This window comes from Malaya genurostris, chromosome 3 (genome assembly GCF_030247185.1).
Source record: "Malaya genurostris strain Urasoe2022 chromosome 3, Malgen_1.1, whole genome shotgun sequence".
Classification (NCBI taxonomy): Eukaryota; Metazoa; Arthropoda; class Insecta; order Diptera; family Culicidae; genus Malaya; species Malaya genurostris.
This window is the reverse complement of record NC_080572.1, coordinates 82,959,594-82,974,053: the sequence shown is the minus strand read 5'-3', so window position 1 is coordinate 82,974,053 and position 14,460 is coordinate 82,959,594. Positions and strand designations below refer to the sequence as shown.

The 14,460-nt window shown below is 33.6% G+C and overlaps 1 protein-coding gene across 1 annotated transcript in view; it reads right to left on the bottom strand.

The window, feature by feature from the left end:
- Positions 1-7,868: 7,868 nt before the first annotated feature.
- The window catches only part of LOC131437578 (serum response factor homolog), a 549,631-nt gene continuing 543,039 nt past the window's right edge, over positions 7,869-14,460 (bottom strand). Inside the window, exon 4 of the mRNA XM_058607033.1 lies at positions 7,869-8,948. Within this exon, the coding sequence (XP_058463016.1) occupies positions 8,728-8,948 (221 nt within the window). The 3' untranslated portion in view covers positions 7,869-8,727. The remainder of the gene's footprint in view (positions 8,949-14,460) is intronic.

Here is a 14,460-nt window from a genome sequence, read left to right as displayed (position 1 = left end):
CGCTAACCTCGACAAAGTAATTAATGTACAACAATTTTATTGTTAAGTGTGAAATTTAAAAAAAGTAAAAAAGAAAAATGTTCAATTATATCACTTTTATCGAGCTGGCCGACAGAAACCCATAGTGTATACAGAGACCCATATTATATACAGGGATCTTACGAAAAATTTCAAAATCAATACGCGCGAAATTCTAACGAAGCGTTGCACCACTTTTTTTTATGCAGGTGATACTTTCCGCAGAACTTGAAAATCGACTTAAGTATAATTTAAAAAGGCGGGTGGATAATGTCAGAGACATAACTGGAAGTCGTGAATACGAAAACAACTGGCATGTTCCCTAACACTTCAGAATATCAATTAGTTGATCAATTGTATGAATTATGCTAGCATTCCCCATTTTCACTACTAGAATCAGAAACGATGCACCTAAACTATTAGAGCAATTCTAGGAATGAGTAGACGAATGAAACTTTGCACATGGCTTCAGTATGGCAAACAATAAGTTTTGAACCGATGGAGAGGTCAATCCGACTCACAACTGATTTTTAAAAAGGGCGTATTTTTGCATTTCACCAATATTGCCTTTTTCAAATCGTTGTAACTCGGAAACCGTTGATTGTACAAAAATAGCTTTCAGGAAGAATTTGCAGGGAATCGATTGGACACACTAAAAAAATTATACACTGAAAAAAAATTATGATTTTTTTTCTCAATAATTACAAAATAATCCGAAAAAGTTAAATAACAAAACATCAGGATTTTAATTTTTTTCATAATTTTTATTTTAAAGCTGTTATTAAAACCTACAGATTGGTGGCTATCCCATCCGCGCCTTTTGAAAAATGAAGAAGTTACAACTAATACAATTTACAGATGTATTCGAAATTTCAAGTTCTCGTTGAAAGATAATCATTCAAACAGTAGAATATTATTCTACAGGTTAAAGGCAATAAATTTGTCCATGATATATTATTACAACACCATTTTTTATATTTCCATGAATTGTTTATTTTTTATATATAATACAATTATTACATGTACATGAATAATTCTTAATTATATTTAAGGTTTTAAGTTTTTGAAAATTGTATGAGTACTACGTGCATCGTCATTCTAATACAGTCTTGTGACGATTGTGGTTTCTGCAATCGGAACGAAAGAATGGTAGTTCTGTGTGCCTAGATTCATTTTGGTATCCTTATAAACACTATCCCACTCGGTTACACCCGGTTCATATTTTTCTTGTGACACGTAACAATAAGACATGGTCGTGAATGCATCTCGACGTCTCTGCTCTGCCAGGATAGCAGAATATAATTGTTTTGCAGTTGTGATTGGGTGTTCATGTATTTTAGCCAAGCTTTCACGTCGTGCCATTCGCTTTAAACTACCCTCGAGTGCATCACATGGTCCTTTAGCATGAAAAGTTGCAAAAAAAATGCCACTCAGCATTATACATTGATTTAAATTTACAGAGACATGCAATTTTTTTCTGTTTTTATACTGCAAGGCAGCTCCGTCAGACCTAAATATAGCTTTTTTAATTTGAATTTTGTCTTTCAAAAATGACATTAAGTGTGAAATAAACACTTGAACCGCGATGGTATCGTGTTTAAGCACTTCTGAAATCACGATGAAACTTAAATGTTTAAGCTCTTCTGATTCTCTATAATAAATTTCAAACGGATGAATGGTTGCTTGATCATTGCTCCAATAGTGGCTTTGAACAGCATCCTGAAGCACAAATGAAAATTTTTCTGAAAAATCACAAATAATTACAATTCTCCTGTCTGTTAAATTAGATTTGGCTTTTTTAAGAAAATTTGATTGCTGATTTTTAATCAAATCGTGAGTCACAAGTTTTTCTAATTTTTCGCAAAAATTTACTGCAAATTCTTCTACTGATATGACAAATTTCTCTAGATCACATCTGTCAGTAGAAAGCCATTGTTCAAATCTTATCTCAGTCAAATTACGTTCCTCGAAATTGTCTAAAACACTTTTCTTCAGATCTTGTGTCGCTGGACAACTTTTGCATTCACGGAGGTAGCAGGATCTTTTTGATGAGTCACATAATAGCTTTTTTAAATAATAATTCTTATCATCATACTTGAAATATTTTTCAACAGCATGAATCATTATTGAAACATTCTAATGGATTGTGCAAACACATATGTTATGTGAACCAGAACTTCCAAGCAACTTGCAGTGTTTTGGTCTTAATACTGCAAATGTACTTAATCCAATATTTCGATATCGATCTGGAAATTTCTCCTTATAACCCAAATAAATTTCTTTCAATGATGAATAAAGCAATCGATTTGGTTTGCGTTCACACTTACCATTCATTTTGACTGTGACGCAATATCTTGATCCCGGCATTACTCTGCTGACGCCATCGCTGTTGAAATATTGAACCACCTCGTTTTCTATCGTATTGAAACTCTTTCGAAAGAGATTTCTTATAAACTGATATCCTTTCTACGATGCATAGCTATTTATATGTGAAACAGGTAGAATTTAGGGTAAGCAATTTGCCGGTACGTACGTTGGTTGTAAATAGTAGGTAGTCAACTGGCACACCTCTTTGATTCTACATGTGTTTATTCGTTTTGACGTAGTTACGTTTGCTCTACTGTTTAAATGATTATCTTTCAACGAGAATTTGAAATTTCGAATACATCTCTAAATTGTTTTAGCCTTAACTTCTTTATTTTTTAAAAGGCACGGATGGGATAGCCTCCAATCTGTAGGTTTTAATAAGAACTTCAAAATAAAAATTATAAAAACAATCGAAACCCTGATTTTTTTTAATTTAATTTTTTTGGTTCATTTTGAAATTATTGAGAAAAAAAATCAAATTTTTTCAGTGTTTTTAGTGTATATTTTTTTTAGAGTGCCCGATCGATTCCCTACAACTTCTTCCTGAACACCATTTTTGTACAATTAACGGTTTCCGAGCAATTTTTGTGAAATGCAAAAATACATACGCCCTTGTTAAAAATCAGTCGTGAGTCGGATTGACCTCTCCATCGGTGCAAAAACGTATGGTTTGCCATACTGAAGCCATGTGCAAAGTTTCATCCAAATCGGAGAAGGTCGAGTCTGATGATCTGCTAAGCATTTCTGGAATTGCTCCCCCTATTCTGAATAACGTCGTATCGATTTTCCGATAGTGTTACATTTGTATTCCTTATAACGCTGGCAAAATCAAAGGTAGCTAGGATTCAATCGAACCACATTTGATCGAAAAATCATTACGGCGTTATTCAGAATAAGGGTGAATGGCTCTAAAAAAATCACTTTACGTTATTTGACGAATGTTCATAACTGATCAGCTTTTTTTTGCCATCATTTATTTATCTTCACTAGAACTAACATTATGGATCAGGATTGAGGTCTAGAACTGGATTCAGAACTAAAATTTGATGAGTTGCAACTCCGGGTAGTTTCGGTACAACATGGACTCCATTCGATTTATACCATTCCAGAACATCTTCGGCGTAGTGACGAGATGCCAAATCGCCCCAGAATAGCAAGGGAGCATCATGGCTGTGTACAAATGGTATGGATCACTTCTTTAGGCATTCTTTAAAGTATACTTCTTTGTTTAACGTTCCGGTAGTGATGAAGCTTTGGCTTACTCGATCACTGCTGCATATTACCAGCCTAACTGAATATTTTTCGGGAAACTTGGCCTTTTGGTTCGTCCTCTACGCCATTCCGTTGCATGGTAGTATAAAAATACATTCCGAGAACAGCTCAATCAGAATAAAATGGCTCATAACGACACGTTTCCCATATTTTCGGGGATTTGTGCCTTGTCGTGACTTTTCATCATTTACCTGAATAGAAGGGGATGGAAAATAAAGGGACGGGAGGAATACGGAATGAAACACGCACACAACATAAATGTGTACAGAAACCAGTCGCAACTTACGAGACGTAGAAACCGCTTGCGAGAGTAATTGGAGCTCTTTTCCACATTGGGTTAAAAACCCAAGAATATCTCTGAGTTTCAGTTGCTTGAACATAGGTTCTTCAATGTAAAAACAACCAAAAACCCGATACCGTAGTTGAGATACTGCAGGGCAGTTACTTATTAGGTGATATGAAGTCCCGTAATCGGATTCACAGAGATCACATGAAAATGATTCAGCAAGATGTATGGTAGCCATGTGATAATTAAGTTTACAGTGGCTAGTCAGAGCCCTCACCAAAACACCACAATGGCGCTTCGAGAAATGTAAAAGATTCTTCGAAACTCCAGGGCATGGATTTTCCAAGAATACTTTTGTTTGACGACAAGTCTCAGAACTTCGCCAGTAGTTTGCATGCTCAGACAAAGCCCAAGACAGAGTTTTTGGTTTTATCCAGGATTTGGAAATTGGTAGTGCTGGTTCAGGACCTACAAGGTCGTTTACTGCTCCCACTCTGGCCAGTTCATCCGCCCATTCATTTCCAACTATGTTGTAATGACCAGGTACCCAGACTAGATTTACAGTATTGAAAATGCTAAGTTCTTCGATCTGAGTACGGTAATCGATTACAAGTTTTGAACGTGAGTCACCCGAGCTAAGCGCTTTAATTGCAGCCTGACTGTCGGAGCAAAAATCTATTATTTTACCAGATATGCCTTGCCGGAGGGTACACTGTACTCCACACATGATTGCAAAGATCTAGCCTGGAAAACGGTGCAGTATCTACCAAGTAAGTACGATTGCTCCAACCCCAATTCACGACAGTAAACACCCGCACCAGCTCGGCCCTCCATCAGTGAACCATCAGTGTAACAGACTACGTGCTCTTGCTGTAGTGTTTCCATAAATCCAGACAGCCACTCCTGTCTAGATGGAATTTTTATTTGAAAAGTTCTATACGGGAAACTACACGTGAGTGTTAAATCGCTAGGGGCAAGAAAAACATCATCCCATGCAACCAATTGGGACCACAGACGTGTATGACCTATTTCTGAATTTATTGATTTATCCTTCCATAGATCGGTAGCTTGAAGCTTGAAGTCGTCCTCTACGCCATTCCGTTGCATGGTAGTATAAAAATACATTCCGAGAACAGCTTCATCAAATATTCACGATACAACTTGCGAGCCCAGGTTATAACTTAAAAGATTTAAGAATATTTTGGAGCCAAGTTTTCTTACCGAAAGATCCGAATTTTTGTAGTGACACAATTGCTTTTCGCACTTGCTCTTCTTTCGACTCGATCTTCGATCTAGAAGCTTGTAGTATCACCAAACATTGATTTTATACAATGAACATACGTTCATCATTCTGCGAACTATTTCTCGTGTTGATATTTTTTTCAGATATATACATATTTAGGGGTGTCCAGATTTTATCATAAATAAGCCATAAATAGAAAAATGTCAATTCAAGAGCGTGCTCAATTACATGACGAAATAAACGAAGCACTTTGAGCTGGTCGTATAGTTCTTCTTTCGTACAGGTCTTCCGGAATCAGGATTAATTGTCTCAATCTGCACACATATTTTCTCAAAAACTGTTCAACTGATTTTTAGAAACCAAGCGGAAAGTGTGAAAGTCTTATATGTTCTAATATAATTTTACGGAGATTTGTTTCCAGAGTCGGATGAGTTTTTCAAATTTCAAATCATCGTTTAGAACAACGATACAAAGTCCGTAACAAACCACAACTTTTACCTTGTTAGTTACTCAAACAATTTTTCTTGCATCAATGAATAATATTTTTTACTCTTATATATATATATATATATATATATATATATATATATATATATATATATATATATATATATATATATATATATATATATATATATATATATATAGATATATATATATATATATATATATATATATATATATATATATATATATATATATATATATATATATATATATATATATATATATATAAATATATATATATATATATATATATATATATATATATATATATATATAAATATATATATATATATATATATATATATATATATATATATATATATATATATATATATATATATATATATATATATATATATATATATATATATATATATATATATAAGAATATTAGAAAGGCGTCATTGGTCATGTGACTAGATAGAATAAAACAGATTTTAAATCACTTGAACAATTTTTACCTGAAAAACTTTATATTAGAAAAAATCTTACAACAACTTGCTCTCTGGGAAAGTGCTAAATTTTTGATCGTGAATATCTCTTGTTTTATTCAACGTATCAATATATTTTTTTCTCTAAGTTATCGCAGATGTGATCACCATTTTGTGAGAGAGTTTTCAGTAGTATGAGATAGCCACTCTAAATTAAAGTTTTCTAAAATATTTGATAAGAAGATAAAAATTTGATTCTTCATTAATTATAGTCTGCGTAGTTACCTTGTTCAGTTCAGACCAGAATCCAGATTCAGAATACAATTCTAGAGTTCAGTTCTGAAATGCTGTTACGGAATCCATGACCAGACATTTTTTCATTTCCAGAATCCAGATCTAAAATTCAGTTTCTCGTCCAGAATCCAGGGCCAGAATCGAATTTCAGAATTCTGGAACTCAAACCGAATTTGAGAACTCGATTCTTAGCATGGAGAGATCAGGATCTTGATTCTAGACTTGCACTCGGGAAATAAATTTCGGAAATAAATTGTGGACTTGGAACCGAATTCTGGAACTGAATTTGCAGTTCAGACCAGAATTATGTTCCAAAATTCCTGTCCAGACTTGGAATTCATGTTCGGAATTCGGATACTGAGTTCTAAACCTGAGGTGCTGGAACTTCAGGCCGAGAGCCAGGACCAAAATTCAGATACAAAACTCAGTTGTATTTTCAGCAATTCAGTTGCATTTCAGAAAGCAGGTTCAGCATTCAGCACTAGAATGCAGGTCTAGAATTTGATTTCAGAATGCCAAAAGTGTAATTGAATTCAAGAAATATATTCTGAAGATTTTCGAACTAAATACTGCATCAGGATAACAGAGCTCAATTTCGAAGCGTAATTCTGGATCCGTAATTGTAAACCGGAGTTTTGTAACTAAAATTCAGAATTCAGCTCCGAATCCTGATCTTGATTTCAGTTTCAGAACACAGATTCATTTCAACAATCCAGATCAAGAATTCAGTTCTAGAACTCAGTTTCAGAATTCAGTTCCCAGCATTCAGTTCCAGAATCTGGTATCTAAATTAGGTTTCAGAACTCAGTTTCAAGCCTAAAGCCTTTCCACCAAAAAAATGGGTAATAATAACTGAAAAGTCGTATTAAATTTGTAGCGAATTTAGATATAATATTAATATTTAGATATCAAGGTTTGTAACAATTTTGTTATCACCTAGGTTAAATTGAGTTATAATTTCTGGTATTTTAACTATTAACTAGACCAAGATTATGACTAATTTAGATAGAAAAAATGAAACAACCCCAGATACAGTTTTGTTCTCCCTTGTTGAGCGGGTCGGCTCCGAAATTCTGTTCCAGAATTCAGATTCTTTACAATGAGGAAACCGAACCATTCATATTATTCGTATTCACATCATCTCACGAACGACAAAATATCGAATTGAGATTGAAATAATGAACCGGTTTAGTTTTTTTATCGTTTATTTATACCCGGCTTTAACCTAATTTTGGTCGTTCGCCGAACCGGTTTAGTTGAAGAGGTGATATAACTGTCTACTTTTTATATATTTGTATGAGTGAGCCATTTGCAAGATCATGTTATATGCGTTTCTATTCCTATTTATTCACCAGGGATTTCAAATTTATTAAATTGATAAGCGAAGGGAGACATTTTTTTTGTATTTATTTCGAAATAGTTTTTATTGCGAACTCTTTGCTTAATTATAGTTAATGTTATAATAAGTTATACAGGAAAAATTACACTATTTTTTTTTAGAACATATGACTATACGTATCGAAAGTGTAAACAAAACTTGAAGGCAAGAAACTAACAACGAAAATGATCGCTTAAGTAATACACTATCAAAGATGATGATTGGTCGCTGGCCACTTAAACTATTAATGTAACTCGTAAATTCAGCTAGAAAATAAAGTTTCTGATAACTTGTTATTTTTTATATTTACTTTAAGCATTTCAGTTTTTCATAATTAATCTAGAAGTCAACCTTTGAATGACAACAGCTGTGAATAATCGCGCTTTATGTAAGCTTTACTTTTTTGAGCGTAATGCGGGTTTTTCTATCGTTAAATGAATTGAATAAATCTAATTATGATGAATGAACATTTTTTGGCATCCCACGGTTGTGCTCGTTGTTGTCTGATTTAACATAATTTTGTCCGTTATGTTGTTGCACCGTCTTTTAAAATGCTGGGGTCAATAAATTTGAATACGATCTTGGTTTTATGCCATTCCTGGTGGATAGGAAAATATTTTCGCAAAATCTAACGATGCAAGGCGAACAGAGACTGTGTTCATCGTTGATAATTTATTTTTTTCAGGGTAACAAGAGGCTGACAATAAGCTCCCATGTTACAGTATTGGTTTTGTTTTATCAAACAAACTAAGGCAAAATGGTTTATTGATAGAAGCTATTGTTTTAAGGTTGGCAGTTTATTTCTTAATAAACTTATCGCGTTCACCGTAATCAGCAAATGGTATAAAATTCTTAATCTAGTAGTTTTTAGGTGTCCTACACCTAAACGAAATAGAAAAGAACAATGTAATTTCGGAGAGCCCGTTCGGTTCTAGTTCGAATCATTGACTTCCGTTTTAATGGACAACTCCCTCGACGATGATGATGATCCTGACGGTGCCCTCCGACCGGTCGTTGTCGACGATGAAGCGCGGCTATGAGTAGAAGTTGTTGATTTGACATTTCCCGGATTTGGCGCATTTAGGTTTTTCGGGTCGGACTTTAAGGTGGACATCAGTGAAAGTGGGATGGTGATGTACTGCTGGGCGCCATCTGTGGAGATGAAAAAAAAACAAGTTGGATGTGACGTTAGTTAGATTTTCCATGGGTGATTAGAACATTTGAGAAGTGAGTAGTAGTTGTAAAAGATGTTGGTAGAACAAAATTCATTCGAGCTCCTATAAAAATTTTCCGTTTAATGTTTGTTGAAAACATTATTCCAAAATTTCTTAATTCGGTTATGGTTTTTTTTTAATAGATATGTGAATGCAGTTTAAAATGACAGATATTAGTGAAATTGCTGAAAAGATTCTCCAATAATTGATAATATAATTAATTGATATGTGAATGCAGTTTAAAATGACAGATATTAGTGAAATTCTGTGTATAATAATTTATTGTATGGGTAAAAATTTTCGAATTGTTAGGTCAACTAGTTTAGAGCGTCTGCTGCCCTTTCTCCGGACCAACGAAGGTGACATTCTGTTTTGGTGGGACCTGGCAAATCACTTGAAATATAAATTAAATATGAAAAAAATATTTAAAAAAATTAATAATAATTTAAATATGATCACATATTTAAAAAAATATAAAACAAAATATGACCACTCTTGCGATTCACCATGAATAACGCAGTAACACTACCAGTACAGTAAAATTTCATTCAATTCAATTGAAACTGAATGTGGAACACACCGACGATCACTCTACTGCAGTAACTAAACTTCGCACTCTGACACCCAACCTTCGCTGCCATGCCGAACGGGCAGCATTCAGTTCTTCATTCAGTTCTCTCCCTATCGAAGCTCAGTTTAACCACCGTCAGTTAATAACGAAATGTCTCTTTTAATAGCGTAAGAGCGGCTTTCATGTAAACATTCGAATTGGCTCAAGACAATAGATGAAAGTCAAACCAATGATTATAACTGAAATCTCAATTACAGAATAATCATAAATTTATTGTTCCCTCCTTCGGTTTTTATTTGTAATATTTTGGTGCACATCGCATTACATTTCAAACAGTTAAAAATTATCGATTTAAACTTGCTGGTTTATTTTAAACTCTCTATTCATAATTCTTGCCGCAGAGAATTTCTGAGTTCGAATCATTCTAATTTGCTCACTACAAACAGCGAAGAGAATGAAGTAGCTAGATTACTTGGCACTTGAAACTGACCAAGCAAGACTAGTTACGATTATTCAATTGACGATGCATTCTGGGAGCTTCACTTGAGTATGGCAACAAAAGTCAGTTGAATATGCTGGCAGTCAGTGGACAGAAGTTATATTTTCATCTTACATTATTCGATTGAAAATGAAATTTTACTTACAAATGCACTGCAATTTTTATTCATGCTCATCAGAAAGTTTTTCCTATCAGGGCACTGTATTAAACTACTCAAATTATATTGGATATTTTTTTAAATGCACTAAACGAATTTCATTTTGATCCGATTTCTGGTTCCGGAATTACAGAATGATATGTGAAACGGAATTAAAATAATGTAAATTATTTTTCTTGTAGATGGCAAATAGAATCTAAGAACCATCTAAGATTCAAATGAAAGGTCTTAAGATCCTATAAAACATCTTGGTTTTTAGTCAGATCCGACTTCCGGTTTAGGAGATACAGGTCGATTAGTATAAAAATGTCCATTTCACACAAATAAGTCAAGTATATCGGGTTTGTAGATTTGGATAGTCGATAATCAAATAAATTTATTTCAATTTAGCAGTATTCAGTTTTCGATCCGGAAGGTACTCAAAAATTTAATTCGCACTATGATTTTTTAGAGATTTTGAGACTGATTTTTAAAAATTTAGAAACAAATGTAAAATATACAGCTCCTTCGGTGAATTTAACTGACTTTGGTTACACCGATTTTCGAATTCCGGTTCCGGTATCCAATTGTTTCTCAAAGTTCAATCGTTTTCTCAAAATGAAATTAAAAGTCTTATGGTTACAAAACTGGTGAATTTTATCCGATTTCGACATTAGAGTCTGGAATTTTAGGGTGATGAGTTTTTAAAATTCAAAATGATTTAGAAAATGACAATAGCAAAAAGTTTTGAAGTTGGACTCAATTCGTCATATTAATTTATGATCATACGATTCAAATTCGATCCGATTTGCAGTTCTGACATTACAAAGTAATGAGTGATTAGAAACTCAAACTGCCGCTTAAAACGACGGTCATTAAAATAATTTCATGAGAACTAAAGTACAGAAGAATATTCATGCAAAAAACACATGCGGATTGATAAAAAAAAAGTTATCATCTCACTGCAAGGTGGGTTAAGCATTTTCTTTATCTTTATTGTAACAAACTACAGCTTTTTTTGGTCACTATTCCAATAAAATAAATTGTTTTGTGAAACCCAAATTTGGTTATTTAAAAAAAAAAGTTCTCTGCGTGTTAATAAAAAAAAGGGCAACTTCATTATTGGCCTTCCAACGAAAGTTCGACTTGTAGATGGTGCTGTTGTACAAACGATGATGTTTTCGAATGAAGTTGTCAAAATACATAGGAATGTTTATTCTTCAGTGAATTTTTGTTCATTTGTAGTTGAAATTCGAACAATCAAAGAATATTCTGTTGTAATTAGGGGAAAAACCATGGATTTCTATCAATTTGAATTTCAACCAATTTTTTTAATATTCCGCTTGAGAAAAAATCTAAGTTTTTTCCTTTCAGAATGATTTATAATATTGACTTTACCTGTTGACACCGCTCTGAAATAATTGGTCTGGCCATTTTTTCCACCCAGTAGTTCTTTAAACCTTTAATTTCGATTACGAAAATTGATTGGCATAACCTCACTTAGCATCAATATCTAAATATAGTTTGGTATTGAAGAAATTAAAGGTTTACTTTTAATGCAAAAGTTATACCCATTCCGTAGGTTTGTTTAAGGAAAAAATACTATGTCAGTAACTATTTCCGCATTTAAAACTCGATTCCTATATTGCTCTATGTGATAATTTGCTAACATCATCGTTTTCTTGGTCCATAGAGTGAAACATAGAAGGCGCGGAGTTGATTTGAGTTTTGCATTTGAAAGCCAACATAAAAGCTCACACCTCTATTTGAACATCTTGCTGAATGATTTTTGGCATTTCAATTTATGGTACACGTTGAATGTACACACTTAAAAAGAAACCTGTGATTTTACATCTTATCTTATGCACATGAATGGAGCGTCGCAGCTCACGCAAATTTACGTGGAAGAACATTTAATATTGTGTCTAAAACTCCATACATGAAATTCATAGAAATAAAAAAAAGAATACTTAGAGCAACCGTCGCGGCTTGAACCGAGAATCATTGGATCGCAAGTACGTTTGTTAATCGACCGAGCCACAGAAGCATGCATCTGCTTGGCTGGTAAATGGTGCATTTAAATTACAAATGAGATTTTCCGTCATTTGAAAAATTAGGTCTTTATGAATTACAACGTATGAGGGATTAAGTCACCTGTAAAATTCAAATTTTTTTGGTGTGTACTTTAGTAAACATGTTCGGTGTTACTGTTCGGTCTGTTTCGAGCTGTATGGAATTCGTCAAAGTGATCCATAGCAGTATATAACTTATAAATTATAAATATAAATATAAATTACAAAAAAATATGAAATAGTGCATGACATCACACTTTTAGAAAATTAAAATTACACGTCTGATTTTTAATTGATGGCTTGGCATCACATCAATTAACATTGAAACCTGAATTTTCTGCCTGCTTTGATGTCAAACTCAGTTAAATTAATTGTGGAATATATGACATGATATGTTTTAACATCTTTTTTGTCGTGAATACGACTTACTTTACTATGGGGTGCCTTTTCAAAATTAGCCATATGGAAGGATGGGCAGAACTTAATCGTGAATATCTCGACTTGTATTAAAGGCAGCAACATAATTCTTTCACCATTTCATCTAAAATATGATAAGTAATTTAGGATAATATTTTGAACAGTGTGAGATAACCACAAACAACTCAAAAATTAGGTTTTCTCAAAATTTGAAAACAACGCGGAAAACTATTTACTTTTGTATGGGTTTTTCGTGCAAGGACGACGATTTTGAGGTAGTCAGACACATATCTTCAACTGACTGCGTATAAACGGGGAACCGTGGTCGAAAATCGTCGTGCTTTCATTTGAACTTCAGTCGTCAGGTGGAACAGTCGTCAGGTCACAGAGCCAGTTTCCATGTTGATGGTCGTTTGCATTGGAGCAAAAAACAACGGAAAATGGACAACAACGTAGAACATTCTGCAAAATCAACCCTTCTAATGGCTCTAAATGTTACCTAAAGAACTACTGCTGCTTGTTTGTAAATCGAAAATTAAAATTATCAGTGTAGTGCAAATCTAAGATAATTCATAATCAGTTTTTTGCAATTTTCACAGTTCTAAATTCGCAACAGTGTTTATATCTAATCAGTGTTTAATATCTTAGAAAATTATACATTTTGTCTCTTCTGGGATGCCAGAAATTAATCCCGTTCAGCATTTTGATAGTATCTTTTACTAAAATATTGAAATCCGAAATAAAATAATCGACATCAAAATTTTCTAAGGTGCCATTTAGAATTATAATTTTATACCCAAAGAATTATGCGAAATTTTATTTCACTATACTGTATACGACCCATTTTTCAAACAGTTTTAGTTTGTAGTAAACTTTCTGCAGATTTGCTATATAAAATGCATAGGACCGACTCAGAAGCCATTCATTTCGAATTTGGCTGTCGTTGTCATCGTGTTGATTATGGTGCGATCGAGGAATCTCCAAGCGAAATACAAAGCTTGTTACCGCAAGCGGAAGAAGCAGGAGACTCCAACAGAACACATATCAGTTTCGCATTCACGGACAACAGGTCATTCTGAAAATAGAAGACGGAAGTCAGCGATATCCATCGGAAGTCAATGGTAGGGTAACAGGGGTATTTTGGCCCACTCTAGGATTTATTTTATTTTGGCCCACTTTGTAAAAATATTCACCAAATGTTGTAATATCTTTGAAAACCCCTTTCCGCAATAGGTAATTTAATGTGATTAGCTTCAAATTGATGTAACATGGGTTACTTAACATCGGTTAAATCCATCAAGTTTGTTAGGTGGGCCAAAATATATGAAGTGGCCAAAATACCTCTGTTACCCTATCCATCGGAATTTGAACTCAACTCGTCACTCTCCATCGCGAACGCCATCATAAAAGGTTCTTTTCAGAATCACCATTATTTTATCATAAAGAACTATACTGGTTATTTCGTAATATTTGTGTGTCAGAATGTTTAATGTAACTAATCTGTATTGTAGTTTAGGTGTATCGTTTCAAATTCTAGTAGTGTAAAAGGGCAAAACTTGCTCAATTCACACTATCGATCAACTCATTTATATTCGGAAGTATAAAGTCAAAGTGTCAGTTTTATTCGTATTCACGACATCCAGTTATGTCTCTGGCATTACACACCTGTACTTTTTTTGTAAATTTAGATCGATTGTGATAATCTTTCTATGTACATCTATCGAGACGTGAATTTACATTATTATTGTTGTGCTA